General features: G+C 42.1%; 1 protein-coding gene across 1 annotated transcript in view; it reads right to left on the bottom strand.

Annotated features, from left to right (window-relative positions):
• Positions 1–24,221, bottom strand: part of eng (endoglin) — a 47,086-nt gene that overhangs the window by 16,665 nt on the left and 6,200 nt on the right. Inside the window, 3 exon segments of the mRNA XM_079363602.1 lie at positions 893–1,073; positions 6,380–6,493; positions 14,269–14,411. Coding sequence (XP_079219728.1) covers positions 893–1,073; positions 6,380–6,493; positions 14,269–14,411 — 438 coding nt within the window.

Genomic DNA, 24,221 nt, shown 5'->3' with positions numbered 1-24,221 from the left:
TGAGCTTGTCAACGCACAGGTGTTTTCAACATGCAGCCTTATGGAGTGTTTGCTAACGCAGTTGTGCTGCTTTCTTATGGAAGGTGCATTTTCGGTTTGGTTACAAACTCCAACATCCACACAAACAATAAAAACACAAACTTTTCTGAACTTCACCGATACGGTGGTTGGAAATGTTGAGATGTATTTTTTAATTTTAAAAAACTTTTAAAAAAAGCATGTGTTGGTGATTAAGACTTTAGTCTTTGCTTTATTGTCCCGGGGGGGGGGGGGGGGGGGGGGGGGGAGATTCTTTTCCACAATACAGTACCATACATATGAAGGGCTGCACGCCGATAAAAAATGAATGATCTGATCACATCTGAGATAAATTTTAACATTTTCTTCATCGTAGAATTTAAATGAAAAATGGAGTAAACAAGCACCGCTTTAAAAAAAGAAACAAATGGATCTCAAACGTCTTCTCAGCGTTTTCTTCTGAAGAAAGCTGCGATGAGATAAGGTTTGTAGGCAGCGATAACTCTGGAAACAACACTGATTACAGTGCTGCACAGCGGTCCGCTCAGTTATGTAAGCTGGAGCTGGAAGTTGTGCTGACTCTAATTATCCTGCCGTTTTCAGCGGCAAAAATATTGTTCTTGAAGAAACAAAGTTGCAGATTACATTCTCCAGATAACAAACGTTGAGCTCAATAAATCCGAAGCACTTCCATGCACACAGGAAAGTTGACACTGCTGTGGCTGCCGGATGCATTTCCATAATGCTGTTTCACGTTCATCCTTATTTAATGTTTGGACGTCTTCCCAGATGTTGACATGACTCTCCTCAAAACGCACAAGTCATCTCCTATTACAACATTAGGTTGATCACATCAGACACGAATCCTCCTCACCTGTCGTCGCTGTCACGGTGAGATTTTTCAGATTTTGGATGGTGGTGAATGACGTCACGCCTCCGAACTTGTGCTTTGCCCACGCGACCAGCTCCTCCTTGCTTTGCGTGGGGAAGTCTTCCTTGTGGACGTTTTCGTGAGGCTGATAAGAGTAAAGGGTGAGCGTGGAGGCATTGTTTATCTGCGAAGGAGAAGCAGTGCTGCCAATTAATTCCATGACACACTATTTACAGAAAAGAAAACACAGTCAGACACCCCCCCCCCCCCACCCCCCCCCCCCCCCCCCCCCCATGTCCTGAAAGGCGTGAGTCGGTCTGTTACACACTGCTACAAAAACACAGAATCCAATGAGTCAGCTTAATATTTATTTTTATTTACCTCCAGTTGGCTCAAACTTTGTCAAATCAAACATTTTAGCCCGACCCTCTTATTCCCCTCTATTACTTCTTCTTACGCTCCACCCAACTCTCCCTCCATTCTCTGAGCAGGGCTCCTGTTAAAAAGAAATGTTTATTATGGTTAAGTGTCCACCAGTACAGTTGCACAACCCTGTTGGAGCCACGGTCTTTCCTTTGCTTCCTGACTGGGGCCAGGAAATGGGACTTTTTTAGCTTTGTGCGTCACCGCAGCCGGCTGGAATCTGGCTCCATACAAGGTATAAATATATACATCCATCCCCATCGACTAGACACTGCTGTTTCCTCGTCTAGGCCGATGGGAAATAATGGAGTTTACATTAAGCTAAGCATGATAAAGAGGGCAGAAAAATGCACTGAGAAGAAAAAGGAACAGACGGATGAAGCAACCCTTAAAAAAAAACTTAACAAATATGCAGGCAAGACAGAAAGCATTCGTTTTAAATTAACTCGATCCTCAACGGATTATAATCTACTCTGACTTGTCTCAAATCTGTATAAATACAGGGCTTTATAAGTACTGCTGCACTTTGTTGTGTAAATGTTTATGCAAAGATAGATGAGATAGATGAGATAGATAGATAGATAGATAGATAGATAGATAGATAGATAGATAGATAGATAGATAGATAGATAGATAGATAGATGCGTACTTGTTACGACAAGAATTCAATTCAAATGAAGAAAAACTTTATTTGTCTTTATTTGGGGGGAATTCAAAAACACCTATTCATGAATAACTGAGGAAGTATTTTATTTGGATTTTTATTGGCCCTTTGAATAGGCTTCAAAATGTACGTCTGAACTCAAAACTATTTAGTTTCATATTTATTTAAAGCTCCTGTTATAAACTTTTGTGTTGATTTTGGTGCCCCCTGTGGACAAAGTTGTACCTGTATTTTCTTTGCTAGTGTTGTTTTCTGAAGAAAAACTGCGACTGTCTCTGTCACCTCTGTTTATCATGCCTGCTCTCCACGCTCTCCACATGTAAATCAAGCACAGTGAACTGATAGTGTCTCGTAGGAGTATCGTTGTTTTGATCGAGAAAATGATGATAAAAATGTATGTATGCTGAGCTGGGTTAACCTGGAATAAGGACTGCAGCGTCCACTTCACGCACAGGCGTAAACATGCAGCGAAGTCAGAAGGCGAGATGTGCTAGAATTGCTGACGTTAGCCACACTAAAGCTTAGCAAACCCAATTACAGAGTTTCCTGCAGACAATGAAAGAAAGAAATTGTGCTTAATTTGAACTGTTATCTTATTACTGAGGTAATTAGTTGGTTAATCTGAACTTCAGGGTTTAAAAACGAGTATATAGTAGGAGTATATTGAATCTTTATGTTGATGGTCTGGGTTGCTTTTGTAGCTCATGATGAGGCATCAGTAACTAAGTCTGTTTTATACAGAGTCCAAAACTCCTCACAGGAGTTTTAATAATTGTCCACAACACAACAGCAAGTACAACAGATGGACATTTGGAGTGAATGAGGGTGCGTGTTTAAATAATGAAAATCCCTCTCTAGACCTGTCTAGTACGTGTGACTACTTGTGAGTGTGTCCTTGCGTCACAAAGCGGCAGAAAAAAGAAAAGAAAAAAAAAAAGAGGTGGAAGCCAAGTAAGCCCGAGGGAGCCGCGGGTCTTTCTGCATGAATATTTGATTGACGCAAGATCAAAAAATAGAGTGAGGGGAAACGACACACATGAAAAGAGGGAAAACCAGTCACGACAAAACCATGCAGGGAGGGGAGGGCTAAGGAAAGACGAACGGGAAGAAAAAGGGGGGAAATAACAATGGCAATCGTTTTAATGATTACAGTGGAATTTAACTGAGATTAGGCTCTGAGGAATCGGTTTGATATTCTGCAGGCTCACAGGGAAGTTCAAGGAACCCAGAGATTGTGTTGAGAGAGAAGTGCATCGCCATCTGCAGTTCTGATGATTCTTTCTTTCCCATGAGTTTGCTTTGGGATTGATGTCGCACTTTCAGAAGCCACTGATCCATCTTCTTCATCTAATCGTTAACCTACTTCTTTTTTCAGTGGGATTCTGCTTCATTTTCAACCTGAGCTTTATTTCTACCACGTTTAGGTGTGTACATGAACGGTGCGTTTAATGTTCGTTGGAAGTTCTTCAATCGATATGACAGACAGCAGCTGTGAGTCAGTGTGTGATGGTTGCAATGGTATCCTTTGGGGCAAATGCAGCTAATACAAGCATGGTCATTAACAGGGCTCGTTCACAAACAGACTCATTTGTTGTTATTCTCCACGCTGTAAGACAAGATCCTTTTCATTTAGCTAGAAACAGCTGTCACACTGCTCTATTCAAAGCCATCAGAATCCACTGACAACAACAGTAATTTTTATTTCCTTGTTTACCTCGTCCACCAATAGCTTGTTTAAGAAAACCCTTTTATACACCAATTCAAATCACGATACAAAGAAACTAGGCAATCAAGGAAAGGGTAGACCACTATGCCATTTTCAGAGCCAAATTACCAAAAGTCTGTGTTTGAAAATTGACTTCAGTGTGTTTGAAACAAGAGGCAACCGCCTGTGTTTAAAATGCAGCAAAAATGGAACAGCCATTTACACATCTCAGAGTGTCCACTTGAAGCTGGCTGCAAAAGCCAAGACATCCACATTGGGTCCTATTTTTGTGGCAAGCGTGTATGATGGTGAATCTTTTTGATACCTAATCTGTTTTTATTTTACTCTGGATTCGAGTTATGTAAAGTAAGCCATAATAATAAGGAGAATGGTGGATTTAACAGACCGTTGGTGTGTTGTTGCTAATCCTAAACTCCAACCAAAACCAATGGGAGACGTCCTTACTTGCATTTGTTTGTTATTTTATTTTTTTCCTTTCTTTCTATTTTAATTGTTTTATCCTTTCAAAAGCCGCATGTGGATAAGTGTTGCGAATGAGCACATGAGCTCAAACACTCAAGCGATGCCTCTGGTTTGTCATCCTGTGCCTGTCGATGGCCAAATCAAGCAAGTTATAGAGGCAACATGGCTGCTGGCTGAAGGGATCTTTTGAGGCAGTGTTTATGTATTGTGTGTTTATGTGTTTTCACACATAAAAACACATAAATATGGGGCCCAGGTATAGTAAAAGATCATACATTAAACACTTTTAGAATTCAGTGAAAACCTGCCAATATGGCTTATTTGACAAAAAATAATTCTTGCTGTACTCTGTGATTTGTAGCGTGCACTCACGTCAGCCCTGTGAGGATAAAAACATGTAGTGATTGTGACACTGAGCCAAGCTGTCAAGGCTAGTGACGTACTTTCTGTGATGCAGAACAGATGCTGTTTCTCTTACTCTGCAATCTGCAGTTAAACACCATTATCCCCCGGCGGTACTGCTCATCCCACGAAAACATCCTGCAGTCACAGACGATGTTGTCCAGACTCTCCACAGGACATGATACAGGATGCGGGAGCACACGGCTGTCAGCATATCACTAACTGGTGACATTCCTGTAAATATCTCAGCAGTCTGATTGGTCAACTCTTTGTGTGATTTCTTGAATGTCCAAATTTGAAGTCTGTTATTTCATAATGTAGCTTTCTTCCTGTTGTTTAATTTCATGTCAGTTATGTCGTTGACAATTGATTCGTAACTCTTAGCGATGCATTCGATGCATGCACACAAGTTCACAAGAAAAGCTCTGACATGTGAGATACACAACTGATTTGCACGTAAGAGCTACTTGTCAAAATGCTTGTGTAATGTTTTAAACGTTTCGAATCTCAAGTGTTACCAAGAAGCCAACATGTCCATGGATTGCCAAGTGATGATAAAAGTTTAAAGACGGAAATAAAGGGGATAAAATGTTCATCCATTGTGATTCTTCCTCTCTGGGAAGTCTGAAATCTAAAGTCACCTGCCAGCTGAACGGAGCTTAAGTGAAAAAACAAAACACTTCAGTCAGGGCACAAAAAGTACAACTTGGATAAAGAACAGCGTGACATGAGTCTGAGTGGACACAGAGAGCAGCGAAGGCTAATAATGTCGACTTTACAATACATTAAGCACCGCAATACGTCAATAATGTTTGATCATTTTTAATACCTTATAATTTACAGCGATGTTGTGGGGGGGCTTTATTGTAGAGACAGAACAGTGGGTAGAGTTGGAAATCAGGGAAAGAGAGAGAGAGAGAGAGAGAGAGAGAGAAAGAGAGAGAGAGAGAGAGAGAGTGCGAGTTATGCGCCACAAGCGCAGGAGGACTAAAGCTACTAACCACTAGGACACAGGCGCCCTATTAATAGTCACATCTGAAGTAATCTTAGTCATTTAAACGCCCTGTGAGGACTATTTAAAAATAAATCTTTTTTCATTCTTCAGTTTTTTGCTCCAATAAATAACTTGATTTATTCACCTCAGCTTCATCGCCAATTACACCGATCGTTTGACCAAACTGTGAAACCTGCAACACCTCACCCTCATCACAGTAGTATTCCTTTATTTAATCACACACTCAAGCAGCTTCATAAAAAGGTATTTTGCAGCCTCTCTGGGTTTACTTCTAAGATCTAATTTGAGGAGAGTGTTGTTAAAGTAAGATTCTCCACTTTCATTGGAACATTAATTTTGTTGCTGAAGCCATCAGCCCCTCTCGTTGCCGGCCGCTTTAAAATTTCTTTTACAGGTTTTATGGTGTGGATAATAAAAACACAACAACCCAAACCGCCTCGTTCAGAGCGGCCACGGGGGGATATCGATGGAAAAAACCCAACATTGTTCACTGTCTCTGTTAACAGGCGCAGAGAGCTGCACAGCTGGGGCCGTTTGACTGGGAGTTAAAACAGCTGGCACTCGACAGAAGTTAAGTACAAGTGGAGAAATTTGGAAATTATGCAATGATGAAAAAATAACCACTTACACTGGTTTTTAATTTGTCATGATTAGCTATAACTAACACAAAGAAAGACTCACATAAGAAACAATTAAGTGGAGTGTTGCACATAATTTACCATGCATCCATCGGTCCTGGACCAAGAAAAAACAGGGGGTTGACTTGGATAGAAAAACAAAACAAGAGGCAGTACTCACATAGATTTTGACATCTGCGTTGATGTTGAATAGTCCGTAGGCCGTCTCTGCAGAGGTGAGGATAAGATTCATGGGTTTGGCGTTGGTCATCTCCAGACTAAACATTTTCGGGTCCTAAAGAATAAGAAAGAAACTCAAATTTTGATCTCAAACCAGAAGGGAAAAAAAATTAAAATTACAAGTTTGAACCGAAAGATACTTCAAATCTTCATAATTTGTTGTACATTTTAGTTTTTATTAAGTGTCAACTATCTGGTGAATGTAAGACTTCTCAGACATGCTAATAGTTAACATATTCTTCCAGAGTTAGAGTTTGGAGTTTGGCAGTGGTGTAAGCCTCCAACAGTAACTCTGGGACTGATTAGGAGGAAATCAAGAGGCATACATATTCACTCACACTGTGAAGTCACCCATATGGGATCTACTGTGCTGCCAATAATGAGTTTTTTTTTGCTAAGAACAACATGCTGAAGATTAGAAGACAGAACATTTTAACAACATGTTTTTCAGAGCATCAAATAACGCTTGTTCTTGCTCCTATCCGAGTATCATGTTATACAGCGGCACAGTGTGGGAAGCATTTTGTCCCTGTCAATATGTAAACACATACCAGGCCCTGATATCTCAAACAAATACACTGTAACTTTCAGCCCATTGCAAAACTCTAAACTCTTACCATTAAAAACAGTGTTTCTCATTCACATTTGCAGCAAGAGTTCATCAATACATTTGTGAAATTATAACCATCTAGTTGTCTTGAAATATTGTGATGTAATTTGAACGTATTCTTAATACAGGCCTATTATGTCGTTTTCTTTATACTGATCTCAGGCCACTTAAAATGATTGAAGTGTCATGTGGGCAGACTTTGGACTATCAGATAATATCTCAGGTTTCTTTTCTGAGCACCTGATTGGACAGGAGACGTTTCATGAATTCTGTTGAGTTCAACAGCAATGGGACCCCTGAGAACTGGCCGTTGACCCAGACACTCGGGGTCCATAGATGGAGCGAGAGAGCACGGCATGAGCTCCACATACACACAGTCACACATGCAAACACACACGCAAACACACCGAGAGTCCCTGCTGACTCTGTAAATCCCCCCCCCCCCTTCCAACCAGCTCAGGAGCGCCTGCCGGGGGCCGCTCCCTCACTCTGACGTCTCTCCATTAGTGCATGTCCATAGGATCCTGTTTGTGCGTGTGTACGGGGATCAGTACAGTAAATCTTCTTCTTCTTGTTACTACCTTGTGAAAGGGATATTAATGTCCCCCAACTTGGGAACCTATCCATCTTGCATGAAGTGTCATTTAATGAACATATCTAAAAAGACGTTTTAATTGGAAAGAAAAAGAGCAGACTGGAGGATTCTGATCTCAGGGGGGAAAAGAAGGAAAAATGATCCAAGTCTAAATCAAATGTAGACACGTGAATGCTGTGGCAGACATGAGGAGGCCTTGTAGACAGACAGGATGCTGTGTTTGTTGTCTGCCTCCATATTGACACAAATGCAATGAGGTAATACAGCCTGCTTCTATTGTCGCATCTAAAGAAGGGCACAAAAAAAGTCCAAATTAAATACTAAATCTGACGTCAAATGAGCAGCCTTTTCTAATTTATGCTGGTTTTCTTCTTCGTGTGGCTGACCCCGGTGATGTACTGTATATTCAACCTCATTAGCATAATTTAGCTCATAATGTAATACCTCATTAAGCATTTTTCAAGCTGAGGGAAACACAATGGTGATGTGTTTCGCTAATCGGCTCCACAGTCGCTCTATGAATCAGCTGTAATTAGCATGCACCACGTGCGCGCTGGCTAAAGCTTCGACAGCGAGTTTTATGGACAGAAGAGGTGGTGAGTAAAGCTTTTCAGTGACGAATTATACGTCTGGCTTTGAGGAGATTGTTTTGGGGTTTTTTTAAATCCAGGGCTGACTTAATTCATGTGAATCTGAATTCATATTACGTTTATTTCTGTAAAATTGCCAAAATAATTGGGTTAAGGAAAGTAGAAAAGTTATGGATTAAAAATTGGTTCAGTGTTATGACTGAATGCATAAGAAATATCTCTGAGTGAGGAAATTTAACATTCATAAATACACATTTTGGCTTTCATTCGTCTGTGATTCCCTACGACAGCAAATACTTTATTCTGTTAAATTATGTTTATTTGAAGTTGGATTGTTTTGAGAGCTGAAGCCTGCTGGGAAGACGATGAGCATGCTGCTGGAAACAGTGTGAATCCCTTCTATTAAATTCATTTACTCGCTACCTGATGCTGCCGGAGTTTGATCCAAGCAAATCCTGATGAGCTCAGACCTGAGCTACGGAAATATTCAGACCAAATTAGGTCTGAGGAGACCATCAACAAATTGCCTTTGAGCCGACACAGATGCCCTGAAAAGCAGGCTCGCCTTGGATAGAGGGATCTGTCATTACTCACAGAGGCACACAACATATTATCAATGTACAGCCTTGGTTTCTGCATAATACCTGCTGCAGCTCATAAATGTGCAAAGCCGCCTCTTATTTAAATTGGCCAAAGGGGGCGCTGCAGTCCCAGGTGAAAACATGGCAGCGTTTGTAAGAGGATAAAAAAAGTCCTCTGAACTCCTTTGTTGCCTTCTTTGGTGAAATCTTTTGACACTTGCTTCCAATCTTCATGGCAGAATAATTTAACCTTCTCAACCAAATAGCCGCCTGTCTGTTCTAAATTTTACGAGAGCACCCAAAGGGCTGTCACCTCTCAGAGTTTCTTCCACTGATTTCTCCCTTCCTTTAATTAGAGGTGATCCAGGGTGAAACATGTCCGAGTCAGTTTAAAACAGAGCTTTAAATTCAGACTAACTGTCCAGTCTAAAGGTCAGAAAACACTCAGAAATAGATTAAATTTAGCACGACTTATTCAAACATTGTCTGAGTATGCATGTCAAACATTAGCAGTGCTAGCACCGCCAGCCTTCGTCTTTCCCTGCAGGTTTACGTTCAAATGACCCTGCTAAACGTCTGTATGCATTTCTCTCTGCTCGATATGCCAGATAAACACGACACAGACTTAAAAGGATACTTCACCCATTTGCATGAAGCTTTGTATCATTAGAAACATGGTAGCAGTGTTTTCTCGTCTCAGGGCAAAATGAGGGCTGGATTCACGACCATTCAACACTACTACCATGTTTCTAATGATACACAGCTTCATGTAAATGGGTGAAGTATCCCTTTAAATACTTCTTTATCTACATTTTCAAAATCAAAACGCCGCTTAAGCACGATGCTACGATGAGATATGTCACCATGCTTGTTTACATCCGGGTGGTAGCATAATTTTTGACCCGGTCTGTAACTCTCCCCTGTCTGCATTCAAATCTGATGCTCTGCAACATTAGCAGGTTTAAAATAACGACATCTACAAAGGTCTTTTTGTCAAGGCTGTGCAAGTCCCAGCGTATGTATCTTTCTTCGTCTTCTTCTATGCTGAATGTAGTTTTGTCTGATAAATAAAATGGGTTAAAATTACACCTTTATCGTCATCCTTTCAATAAGCAACTTGCCAAAATTATTAATCAAATTTGTTTTTCTGGTGTTTCAATGTCAAAGTCACAGCTCGTGTTCTCAGGGTTGAATTGAAGCTGAATTGCTTTATTTAATGGAAAAAAAGAACTTCTTTCTTTCAGATCGATTTCTTTCAGCTTTTGAAGACCGAGCTGTTTGTTCGGCGTGAGCCGCTCATCTCAGTCAAGGTTCTTCACTGACTGCAGCACTAATAAACATTTCGACAGTTTTAGAGAACAAAAGAGTGGAGGAACAACAAGAAGGGACGTAGTTTCAACTGCAAGACTTTGAATTTTAGTTCAACAATGTCTTCGCGGAAACACGACGTTGTTTTTACTCGAACCACGCCGCACGTACTTGCACTAAATGAATGAATGGCATTTCCTTTGGAGTTCACACAGATACCTTTCCTTAAATACTCCTCTCTAATGAGCCTCTTTGTCTCCCTGTCTTATTTCCCTCCCTTCATCCTTCTGGGACTTTCATTCTTTCATACTGAACTCTGAAACACGGCTGACCCTGATCACTCACCTTTTGCTACTTTTGTTCCTGCACTTTCAAGATACAATTGTTTTCCTCTTTTTTTTTCTCGAGAACACATTTTTGAAGGGCCTTCGCTGATGTTGTTTCCAGTTATTCTTTTGGCTCTCTCCCTTAACTCGCATTGGCTCCGTTGGTCTGGTCTCGGCCGCGTGCCAAGACCCCGACTACCTCGGCCTGGATGTGACATCAGTGGACCCTGTTCAAGCAGCTCCTCCCTATGAATCCCCCCCCACACATACACTCCTCTTACTAATTCTCCGCACGGTCAAAGTGTGAGAGTCGACTGTCCCTGGCAGGTTGTAAATCAGTATGAAAAACAAAAGGGGATGGGAAAGAGGATGATAACAAAATTTAAAGGACAAAGAAAGGATGAGGGGAGAGCAAAACCTCCCGTCTGACTGCTGGACAGTTTGGCAAGAGATGAAGTCATTCCTTTTCCTCAGTGCGTTCGCAAGAAAAATCTGCTCTAAACAGACAGTCAAGAGCAGATAACAAGTCTCTGTGAGGAGAATTTATGTGCACTTTCTTCTTTGGTTTGATAAAACATCCACTCATGGTCCCAAATGAGAACAGGATATGCTAACTCTGTCAAACGTCCATTGCATCGCTTTGAACCCGAGCCAAATTCCTTTTGCAACCTCCCACAAACCGCAGACCAATTTAAGCTTGCACAAATCTTTGTTAAAAAAAAATAATAAAAAAAATCTTTTTGCAATGTAATGTGGTCCTTCCTAATCTCCAGCACAACATGATGTGTCTGGTTTGGACTCTTCAGGCCTAATTTAGTTTAAATCTGTGTAGTCATCAAACAGCTTCTTCTTCGGGTTTCCAGCCCATTAAAATTCTGTAACTCTGCAGTCCATTAACAAAGATGAATAAGAGTTCTGTTACAACATGCTGATAACCCGGCATGAAGGCAAAAAGAAACGGCTTCCACCATGCTGTCAGACGTACTTTTAACATTCCAGGTTTTCAATGTACACGTCTCGTAATGCTACTCGATCTCGCGTCCCCTAATAATAATAATAAATCATATATGCAGAAAGTGACTCTGAGGGATCTCCTTTAAGTGGAGACAGCAATTCCAATATGGCGACCACCAGTGTTCTGCTTCATAATACCTCTCCAAAATACGTCCATCTTTTATACATTGTATGATAGAAACCTATCCCTTAAGGCCCTGACACACCAAGCAAGTGGCAAAAAAAACTAAAGGTGACAAAGGCCGTCTGTGGCGTCGCCTCACGTCGCCTTCTGTCTTCTGGCCAAAAAGTTGCATTAAAACACGGCGCAAAATCTACAGTGGACGGCCAACCACCACGGACGTTCTGCACATGTGTGACGCAGCGGTAGACTGTTGATATGATACGAGAGGATTATTTTCACAACGCTGTCGCACACCACTCGCGTTATGTACAACCTATAATCCAGAATAATGTCTGATGAAAAGCTGAAATAGCATTGGCGTTGTCAAGAAAAGAAGAGGCGTAGGCGATAACTAGGCTGAGGAGAAATAGCACTAAATGAGTACTACATTTTACGGATACTACAGCGACAGGCTCAAGGGGATTTCCCCTGTAAACCTGTGTGGAGAGCTGGAGATACATTAAACCTCAGAAGAAACAGCCAAAGAACAATCAGAGAGATTTTCTCTCAGACGCCAAATCAACACGTCGAATCGGCAAAAAAAAAAAAAAAAGGCAGACTCCTGTTTCTATCTGTCGCATCAAACTAAACTGAGGAGTCTTTTAAAGTTAAATTTGAAGTTTTAACCTGAAATAAAGCCACTTATACAGCCTGACAATTTTTCTAAGAGAAAGTGAAGGCTGCAGAGAGGGAATGGACTCAGGTGGCTGTTGTTTTACAGCATCCTGTGATGGCATGCAGCACATCTGCCTCCCTCGTCATGATCGCTACCAAACGACACAGAGAGTGAAAAATAAAAAGAGACAATGAGTTAGAAGCAGTTGCTTAACACCAGCTCAGAGAAAGAACTTTTAAGTGAGAGCAAATGGAAGAAGCAAACAAACACTGCACGCTGATAAAGAAATGACTAATGTGAGCTGACCAACAATGTTGGACAGTGAAAAATGGAGGCCAGCCCGGGCAATAACAACATGAGATTAAAAGTTTTCTGGAGCTGCTTTCTGCTCTCGTTCTCTGAACCAAAAAGTTTTAACAATGAAAAAAAAAAAAAAGACCTCACACATAGCTCAGATTTTGCTATGTGCTTGTGAGGATGAATAAAGAGAATTCTTTAAATAGACAGACAAACATGCAGAGCTTGGTTGCTGTAGTGAAAAAAAATGTTCGGTAATCCTTTCCTTCTGTCATGTCTGGCATCTGTTGAGGGTTAGTTACTTATTCAGCGGAAGAACATTGGACAGATATTTTTCAAAGTTTTCAAAAAAGTTTTTTGAATTTGGAGTTAGAATTTGAAACTAACGATATCAACCAACATGAAGGGTGTAACCGATATTGGATTTTTGGGGGCCGATACCAATATTGATACTGAGGAGAGGATAAAACATGGTACAGGTAAATCATCTTTCTTTGATCGATGTTCTATCTGTAGATATACAGTAGACAGCTGTACACAATTATTATAAATGTGTTTAAAACAGGCTCATTCACTGGTCAGTGGTTTCAGACATTAAAAAATAATATTAACAAATAGTCAATCTTGCAGCTGATGGTGTCCTTTACTTATTTCGCAGTTTTTTATGAGCGGTTTAAAAGTCCCCACAGGAGCTTTATATGTGAAGGTAAGAGCATGTTTTATGACTTTCTGGTCTTTTTGAAACCATAATTTCTCTGAAGCCTGCAAAGAATCTGTGTCGAGTTCCCTCCTCATCCCATTCCACCACCCGTTCACCTGGCTGAACAGAGCGAGGTTTTCTCGCTCAACTTTGACCTTTCAGAAGTTTCACAGAGGAGGGAAGAAGGCTTCAGAGTTCAAAAGTGTCAGCAAGCTACTCGTACGAAAGTTGTTCTGTGTATTATCAGTGTTGCTGCAGTTTTGACCTCTCCAACTCACCTGCCTGCCAAGCTGCTCCAGGGTTAGCTATTAGCCTCAGCGTATACAGAGAGAAACTCTGCCAGGTCCAGACATGTTGCTTTAGTTTTTGCAGACGTGTCTTCAGCTTATTTTACCTTTAGCGATGTAACTTCAAAACACGAACAAAAGTGTTTAACTTTTATTTGCTTCAAGTTATTTGATACTGTCAGTGAAAGAGTGGCGATCCCAAGCTAAGTCGTTATGCTATAGAACTGCAAACATTAACCAAGAGTAGAGAAACAAGGCAAACCTTTGACTCAAACTGCATAAGAAAAAGTCAACGAGGGAGACATTCTACTATGTGAAAGATGTAAAATGCATACACACGTGAGCAGTGCACGTACTGACAAACTGCTTCATTGGTATGTCTGAATTTGATTTATTGTACTCTTATCTGAGAGAAAAAAATAGCCGTGGAAGGCCAAGATATTGGAATTAAATGACAAGCAAGCTGTGTAGCGGCTTGACGGACAGCTACAGTGCTGATGATACAGCATTTTATCTTCCTATTTCCTGTTTCAGTTACTATGGTTGACATGAGTTTCCTTTGCCTGCTGGATTTATATGCCTATACACATTTTAAGTCGTGAGATGTTGTTTTTTTCCCACATTACAATATTCTCATTTTTACAAGTATCTCACATTTTCATTTCATCATGCAGATTGTCCATATTTACATAATTAGCCCGAGCCCGGTCAGTATCTCATTAGTATGACCTTGACATGCTTACCGTGGGGGCAAAGTTCAGATTAAGGATGTGGACCTCTGCCTTGTCCTCTGTGATGAAGCTGGTCCAGCAGCCAATTTGCATCTCTTGCACATAGACCCACGGGTTGTCATTAATGTCCTTTGGAACACATGTCTGACTTGAGGCTGGAACAAAAAAAAAAAAAAGAAATGGTAAAGCAGTGTCAACACAAATAATCTCTTCCTTCCGACATTAATGGGAAATCTCAGCATGAGCTTGTCTTCTGTCAAATGTCAGTTATTGCGGGATTATAGCTCAATCCTCAAACATCCGGATCATTTACACATAAATGAAGACCTTTATGTACGAAGGCCAAAAGCCATTATTAAAGAGACGGATAACCTAAGCTGTGTTATAGATACCCTGTCTGAAAGGAGCTAAATTTGGCATTAGTCATTCTGAAAGCTTCCCCCTGGTCTCAGAGTATGGGCGTTAAAAGCGTGGGTAGGACTACATTGTTTAAAAGCGAATCTGTGGGTTCACGTTTATCAGACGTGTCAGGATACGGAGCTGCAGTCATCCATCACGCCTGCTCGCTCTGCTCCCTGCTATGAGCCCGCTGTTTAACCTGGGGATCCGTGTCTCTGGAGGCAGAATTAATCAAGCCAAGGCTGTGCGGTCATGGATGAGGTTGGGTATAAATGCTTGCTGTTTGACCAGGGCAATGTGTGTGTGTGTGTGTGTACTTTTTGTGTGAGATTAGAGTGAATCACACGGGCTCACTCGAACCCTGTCTGAAGTTGGCAGGGAGAAAACATACTGCAGCAAACTTCCTCTTCCCTTAAGAAGATCAGCGGGGGGAATACAGTTTCAGGGGTCAGATGTCTTTTCCAACTCAATCAAGGATGTCTTTCCTGGCAAATCTCCCACCTCGTGCTGATTAGAGATGAAAGGGTCTGAATGAGGCTTTATGTGACTCTAGTGGTTTAGTAATCTTGCCGCTAACCAGCACGGTGGTCAGAGTCTGTGGACTCCATGAACAGCCTTATAACTTCCTATTGAAACACCATGAATAAGTACACATGTTGTATTTTAAAGGCTAATGCCGTGTCCATTTAATCTGGCACGTTATGGATACAAATGTAAATGTAAAGCTTAGGATGGTTAGGAATGGATACGCAGAGTCTGTCTTTTTGAATGATTCATATTTCACCCGACGTGATCAGTCAAAGCTACTCTACGCTGCACCTGAACACAAGATAAGCACATCTGCAGTAAGGCGAATGTGAGCGATACATGCCGAAGAATCCCCGCGCACACCTCAATCACCCCGAAAACAGCTGGTGCTGGAGCATCAGCGAGCAAGAGTGATATCACACCAGACACAACTAATTTAGAAAGCAAATGCTGCATGACGCACCGGTCCGCTGACTTTTATGATATATTTGGTCTGTTTACCCAGCAGGCCACAATCCCTCAGAGGGAAGACGTGCCGTAGAAACAAATCAAACGAGAAGAGAAGACGAAATGAAGAGCAGAAGAGAAGGAAGAGTTAATAGGAAATTACAAAGTTTGGAAGGTCAACAGGATGTGCTTTATTTAGAAGCGGCACTAATCAAAGACCTTGGTTGAGGCAATGTCATCGCTAGCGGTGAACAGAGATAGAGATAAAAAAAAAAAAAGGATAGAAAGTGATGAATGCAATGGGAAAAAAAAAAGGAGGACACGTTACACAACCAGCTTTTTCTGCTGCTTTTGTTGCACCGACAATCCAAGAGTCCTGCCATTATAGACACCGATTCAATGCCCAGTTCATGTATTTGTTCGCAACTCAACCGATTCTAAATAAAGCTGACGTAAAAAGAGCAGCTGATGACGCGTTATTTTGATAAATATCTAAAGCTCAGAGTTCTTTTTTTTATTTTTGAAGGTTTCGTGTCATAATGTCTCGGATGAAGTCTTTTGAAAGTACATTTTGAAAATGGTACATCTTTCATTTTTCGACCCCATTTAAATGTTGTTTTTCTGTCTTCTCAGCGGGAGTAATGCCACATTTGGCTCGCATTAGAGAAGCTGTGTCATTAGTGTTGCAACGTATTTTTCACTGTTTTAAGCCTGCTTCAACTTTGGAGAGGACCCCCCCCCACCCCCAACATGCTTCACCATCTCTCTCTCTCACCCCAGAGGTCAAGGCTGGTTTCCTGTTATTCTGGCCCTCTGTGTTAATGTCTGTTGCTCAATATCCACATCCATAAAGTTATTTCTCTCTTGTTCTGCGGTGACAGAGTCAACGGCCCATGACTGTCGCCCGAGAGGTTCTGGTATAAATCACACTGACTGCTTAACACTGAGCGGGTGTGTGTCGTTGTGTGTGTGTGTGTGTGTACATGCCTGTGTCACTGGGTTTTTTTTTTACGAGTCACCATAGGATATGAAGAACATTCATTTCGCCCTCTTGACCCCGGAAATGCCAATGGCTTCGCTAAGCGGTCTGCTGGTAAATGAGGTATGGAAGAGCTCTTCCATTCTCTGTCCTTTTTTTATCTACTTATATCAGTCCCCTGCACTTCCCATTACATGAGAAGACATGTTTATGGATGCTGTTGATTTCCATTTAGATGTTATGTGTGGCAGGAATGTGAATGGAAAATACTACAAATCACAGGGAAGCAAAGAAAATGGCCTCTGCTTATAATCAGAATGAATCATACTGTTGACTTTGATTCTCAATGTGAACTGAATTAAACATCATATTCAACAGATATTGATGAGTTAGTATGCCTCAAAACTATGCTTATTACCAGGGGCGCTTCAAGGGTCTGTTGGGGCCCCATAGGCAAACATTCATTGAGGGTGAGTGCTCTCAGATGGGGCCCCATTAGGGAGGTTTCCGACTGTCATTGCAAAAATGTGCACATTTTGAGGCAACGCTGTGGTTTAATGAAGCTGCGTCACGGTCTTTTCTGTGTGCTCTGATTCTGTGAAAGAGTTCAGTGACACGGAGACGTGACGTAAAGGTAACAATCTGTCAGTGTAGTGACTCGCTCGCCTCGTCCGCCATCGTGGATTCAGCAGCAGCAGCAGCAGCATGAGAACCTTCCCCACCACCACCTCCAGCCCGACAAGGAAAACTTTATGCTATTAGTGACTCGGGTAAATAAAGAGTTTAGAGAGCTTAAGGTTAGGCTGTGGTGGAATGTTTCAGGTATGCAGGTGATCGAACTGCTTTGTCAGGCTCAGCTCTGACATTTTACTTGTGATCCTTTTTTATTTTTGAACTCCACTCACGCTGTACGACTGAATGTCAATACTATTTTATTCTTTTCTATTTTATCCTAAAACATACTGTAGATAAAAGTTGAAGCTATTTCAACTCACGCGAGAACACAGCCCAACCAAACGAGAGACGAGCGTGTAAGATGATCTTGTAAGCTTCACAGACAGATGCTATCTGAAGATATTGGCCGGCGGTGGGAATCCTCTGATACCCTAAAATGGTCTCAGCAGTGGCACTCTCTTGATGTGCAATTGAACACATACAAACACAAACAGATGTCTGTGATTTGGCGAACGACTCTCCTCTGTCTTTTTCCTGAGGAGAGGTCGGGGAGAAGGGAATTAAAACAAATGCAGATCAACACGCGAGTTGACCAGATGGGAACGCTTGTTGTTTGTCAGCGAGCTCCAGGGTCGCTGCAGACCATGGGTAGATTGGCTCAGGGCAGATTAAAGCGCATCATACTGTTAGTTGTTCATCACTCTCAGATACTGGCACGGTCTACAAAAGTGGGTTTTCTCCAAAGGCGGCTTCACTAACAGCAAATTGGCTGTTATCGATTTTGGCTGCACACTTCTCGTCCTTAATTTATGAGCATTCGATCATTTCGCTATGATACCTTTTCAGATGTTTCTAGTGAAATAAAAGTGCCTATTAGGACTGGCAATTTGCCCTTACGTTGTTGTTATTATGGAAATAAGCCCGAGGAGCTGCTCGTCAACACGCAAGGCAAGCAACTGCTTGGGGACCCAGGCCATAAATGGGCCCCCCTCTCTCTGACAAACTTTGCGTTCAAAGTTTGCCGCTCAATCGTGAAACCCGGAGCATGTTTCAAACAACTTTTCATTTCAAATGCATACTGTATAGTCACAGAGTAATCTGCGTGTCCTGGAAGTGACCCCTCTGTGGCTCCTGGCTGTCCATAACTGCACCACAAGCAGAAGTAACAACAAGTACAAAAGTGCTTTCAGTGACTGTATATATCTATCGGAGTACGATCACTTCTTGTTTTAAGCATTCTCTGGAGCGTCAGCGTATCATGACTCAGCAGAAATGAAAAGGAACTCAGCAAAACTCTCACTTACCCAAATACCAAAAATGACAGAACTGCTGTGGTCACACGTCACTATCAACTATTGTTGAACGCATGTTTAATGTGACAGGACACTATTCACTTGAATACTTTTGATATTATGATTTAATGTGAGAGCTTCTGCCAGTGCAGTTCACGTTAGCTTACTACTACAGATCTCAAGAATACCCTCCCTCTCTGTAACACTGTTGCCTCATCTCTCTGCGATGGGCCGACATCACTGAGAACTGACAGGCCGTGGTGAGCCCTTGAATCGTACATTTTTAATCAACCTCTAACTAAATGTTGATTTAGATTCAAGGGATTGAGTCCCGGCAGTCCAATAACTAGCTGCCTTTTAACTCACCTCGGGCTAGCAAGAGGGCAGGCTTGATTTCATGGCCTGACTTCATGCCGTCCTTTATTGCAAGTCACTATGAGGAAGGAGCATCCGCGAGCTTGCCTTGAATTAAGTTGCAAAAGAAAGTCTAAGCTACGGCGCACGGCTGCATTTGAAGGACGGAAATGGAGAGAAACCCAGGAGGAGAAGCCCTGAGACCAAACGCCATCAAGCCAAACTGTCTCCCTGGCTCCCTCGGGGGGGAGAGTAAACTGTTTGTGTCCAGGGTCGGACGACAGAGCCACGATGGGGGAAGGCGGAGGGAGGGGTCAGAAGTCCTATCAGAGTTAGTCGCAGAGGGGAAGGGGGAGCTTCAAGTCTCTCTCTGAACTCCACATCTACACACAAATACACACACACCTATTGTCCCGGCGTTTCCGCAGCTGCAGATTGAGGTCTGACCATCCACAGGAAGGTAAACAAGCTCTTATCAGTGCTCTGCAGGGGCCCGCACTGTCCCCTGGCCTCTCACCCCTGCATTACTACACACTACACGCAACACACACACACACACACACTTCCTGACCATCTCACCTCCCTCTCCTGAAGTCCTAAGAATCACCCGAACAAAAAAAAATAAAAATAAAAAGCTGATTAGTCTCGTCGGTTTAACGGCTGAAGACTTGTTCGTGTGCATTCAGTGTCTGTTGAAGGGGAATTGAGGATGTGATGGCTGGTTTTGGAGACAGCCTGTCTTCACACGAGCTCTGTTTACACCTCCGGGAGCCATTCGTCCGTCGCCCTGTCGTTGTCGGGAGCCGGCGGAACAAAGAGTCTGACGGTGGTGTATGGAAGGTCTATAGCTCACTTCCTCTGTTAGTCGCTCACTCACTTCATGCCCCGTCGGCTGCTCATATGTGGCAATTTTGAACTCTTTGATGCAGATTAGTTGGATTGTGTCCTTTTTGAAAAATATACCACCATTTGTATATGGACTCCAGTTTCAGGTGAGCTGTTACACTGAGACACATATATATATATATATATATATCTTCAGTTAATTTAAAACGTCCTTCTTTCCTCGTAGCACATGATAGTTTCCCCCCCCCAAAAAAAAACTCACATTAAAAAAAGAGCGCAAGCAAAACACAATTAATCACCCGAGTGTTAATTGGTGGATGGACGGACTAATTTAGCAGGTTTTATGCTAACTGTGAGCAACCAAAAACAGATTGAAGCGTGAGAGATTCATTGCACGGCGGCTGCTCCCAATCATTCAAGATTAATGTAGCTTTGAACAACATATGCTCGCTGTAGAACCAACAGAGATTAGCTCGTTTTTCTCCACTGATTTTTGCCAGCAAATATTAATGGTTTCCGATACCAGGGCGGCATACTAATGAAGGTTGTGTCTTTTTTTATTTTTTTTATTTACATATTTAAAGTGAGTGAAGTCAAGGGTGCGATCGATGACTCCTTTACATTTACCGTGAGGATCCAACGAACGACGTGAAGCAACCCAGGAAAGAGAAGCTTCACAACTCAATCGATTGGTGGCTTCTTTAAGTCCTCTTCCCAACAAGAACTAAATACTTCTCTCCGGTGCTGTTCGAATATGTTGGCAGCGGAAAATCTTTCATTTCATTCGGGGACAAGAAAATGGGCCAATATGAGCACAAAGGTTTTGAAATATATCCAAGAGATGGTTTATGATTTCATTTTCACGATTTAACTAACAGAAGTGTCTGAACCAGGGAGAGCTGTTTGACACGTCTAACTTTCTTCCCTCCAGCGTGTGCAGAAAGATTATGAAGTATCCAGAGTTTGACTGTTTGGATTTGTTGTAGTTACAGTACATGAGCAGATTAAAATAATCTGTCAGATGTCTCGAGGGTTTTACTTTGAGTCGCAAATTCTGCTTTCTGACATATCACAAGAAAAACGAGCAAAGAAAAATCCAGTGTCCAAATCCAGAGAGGATAGTCTCAGAGTACACACACACACACACCTACACACACACACACACACACACACACACACACACACACACACACACACACACACACACACACACACACACACCTACACACACACACACACCTACACACACACCTACACACACACACACACACACACACACTCACAACCAAAGTCAGACATCAGAGAGAGATTTCAGCTCTGTTAATACAGATTGACTGGTGTGGCACCTGAATCAACAGGAAAACTACCCACCCAGTGTTTGAATCAAGCGGCTCTGCCATTACACAGCATTCAGCATTGAAGTGGAAAACATTGGGCACATGAGGAATATGGGGAAATAAAGTATGTATTTTACCTGATGAGAACAAAAAGAACTGCATGGACATTATCTGAAGTACTTGTTGTTTTGGTTTTTATGCAACTTTCTTTAAGCCAAGAAAAAAATAAAACTAAACCAAAGCTACGGTCCCTTGTTTGTGCAGAATCCGGACATGAAGCATTCTGGGAACATTTTGTTCGATCTGGCTGTGACTGATGAAACAACTGATTCAAATAGAAGTTCCCTCATTATGAAGAATGAAGTTTCCACGACTGAGCAACAATTCCTCTCACGATAGAGATCGGAAATCCCCCCCCCCCCCAGACCTCTCTTGAACCATACTTGGAGAGCATCTTTGACTTCAAGCAGTCATAGGTGAGTAAGCCATGAGTGTCACCTCCGAATTCATTCCAAATATGCAGGTACGCTTCCTGCCTTTGTGTAGCCCTTTGCAGGGTAGACCTTGGGCAGACAGACCTCAGAGATAAGCAAACATAATGCCATGCCTTATCTGTGCAGACAGCAGGCCTGTCGAAATGAGCACAAGTGGTCGCCATGCTGACGAGGCATTTATCTCGCCCGCTACTAATGAGCCATTCAGAGCTCGAGCTGCTGCATAGTGAGGAGCGTGGAGCCGAAGGGTGCAGGACCTCGCAGTCCCACAGAGATGAAGGTCTAGAGAAGGTCAGTCGAGATACAGCACGGAGCCTTAATCTGAAATCTATAATGGTCTATAATGATGGACATTATGGACTGCATGGCTTCTCATACATAGAAGTTGTACACCTAAGACTCACCCTGGCTCCTGAAGCAAAGCTGGAGTAGAGTTTAAAAAAAAAAAAAAAAAGGAGAGAGACCAAGTTACATAACACAGAGGTGAAGATTAGACATTATATAAAGTCTAAAAGGATTATCATTTCAGACTTTTACCCCCTGAAAAAAAGTATACTTTTTCGCTTTGTGTTGTTCAGTTTAACACAATATAAAGAATCCAGGTTCCTCTCACGACAGGGAGAGACTAAATATGTTTCCTGTAATAGATAGTGAAAGAAAAATGAGGAGATAACACAAGAGAGCTGCTGAGGATGCGGCAGAGTTCCTCTGAGGTTTCAAAAATAGTGGTAAAAAAAAAAAAAAGAAACCAGAAAGATCACAATTGCAATTTTTCTCTTCCTGATTTTCACCCTTTTCTTACCCACAACTTTACAGATTTAATTTAAAAAAAGAGAAGTTCAAACAAATGCCAACTCAGCTTAAAAACACTGAAGAGCAGAACAGCATTACATCGCATTCAAGTGTCATTTCTTCGCATTAGGATCTTACAAATGTCACGTGTCCTTATAAGCCACATGGCTATTACAACAGTGATAAAGTGTTGAGTGTAAGTCGGAGGGAAAAAAAAAGATGTGGGAACTAAGAGAGCAGAGGATCATGACTTCAGTGAGTCTTTCTCACACTGCCTTCTGTATTCAAACAGAGGAAAAGCAGCGCAGTCAGAAATGGATTGTTATTTGGGAGGGGCATAACATTGGAGGAGATTGAAATCGGTCTGAGGCAGCGACAAGTGGTCGCGTCTCCCTGCCACCCAGTCTGACTGCAGGCCGAGCTGGCTCACTACAGTCAAACAGGGGAAGTGGACTGTTTTGACTCTCAACGCCATTTTTAACATGACGTTTCTTTTCTTTTTTTTCTTCTCTGCTGTCGGCTTACTCTATGGGAAACCTTTGTCAACTCTGTCTGCGAGCTAACTTTTTTTTTTACGATTCCTATCTCCTCTTTTGTCTCATAAGTCAAAGCCTTTTAATTTCCACTTTTCTTACTTTTAATTTAACTGGATCTCCATATCACCCTGCTTTTACCCATGTCTTGCCCTTTTTCTGTCTGTTTTTTTTTTAAATCCCAAATTTCCCTTCATTGTCCCTCCGAACTACTTATCTGCTCTTTGACAGTCACACGAATTTGACCCTCCACTCCCTGACTGTCTCCATGAATCCGTCTTTATGAATTCTGTTATCTCTCTTCGTCTGACGGTCTGTCTCGCTCTCTTTTCCCTCTTTAAGATTCCTCTTCAGACAGCCCTCCCTCGCCTCGCCCCCCCCTCCCCCCCTCTCCGGCGGCCATGCTAATCACTTTTGTGCTTTTCCTCCGGCCCGTGGAGGGAGACTCTGGGGTAGGAAGAAATGCAACAGGAGGTCTGGCGGTTGACATCATGATGCCCGGCTCCCACTGGGAAAGTTGTTGCAGCGGGGGGCATATTCAACACTACTTCCCCGCCAGGAAATGCCGGGCACACAGCGGATAAAATCGCTAAATACAAAGACTTCAGTCAGACGCATGGATAATTGTTAGAATGTCCCACTACTGGAGGGAGCTTAAGTGGTTGCGGTTGTCGTGGTTGTCGTGCGGTCTGGAAATTAAAAAAATGAAAATCTTTCCCTGTGGAGGTGCTCAATAGCTTCTGTATCCATTTATTTAATTTTTAAGAGGCATTCATTAGCTTAGCTTCCCTGGTATGAAGTCAGTATTGTTCATGTGTTAATTCAAGAATCCCCTTAAGTGGAAAATTAACTTCTCACTCTGTTTCTGAGACACACACACACACACAATCATGAGCATCTCCTGATTACTTCATAACTAAACGGGCACAGTTCCAATTCTGTGTTTTTATCGTTCCAAAACTTGAAGCTGGACTTTAGACTGAGCTACAGCTGCCCTGATATAAGACACATATCTTGGATATGAAAGATTTAAGAGACAGAAACGACTTTACAAATTACAGACATGTTTACTTATCAGGCGCGATCAACAACAGGTAGAAACATGTTTACAGCCTCATCAGGAGTTATTTTTCTTTTGGTAAAAACTGTGCTGGGTTGAACATCTTCAAAACGTACGAGTTGAGATTTCACTAAGTTGTGGATACATTTTCATCATTGGTGGCGCGGCCGACAAGTGAGCGCACAGTAGCTTGTCAAGCGCCGCCTCAGCTCCACCTCTTTGCCTGTTT

Source organism: Symphodus melops (assembly GCF_947650265.1).
Source record: "Symphodus melops genome assembly, chromosome: 16".
NCBI lineage: Eukaryota > Metazoa > Chordata > Actinopteri > Labriformes > Labridae > Symphodus > Symphodus melops.
The sequence above is the reverse complement of the archived record's forward strand: the minus strand, read 5'-3'. Positions and strand labels throughout refer to the sequence as shown.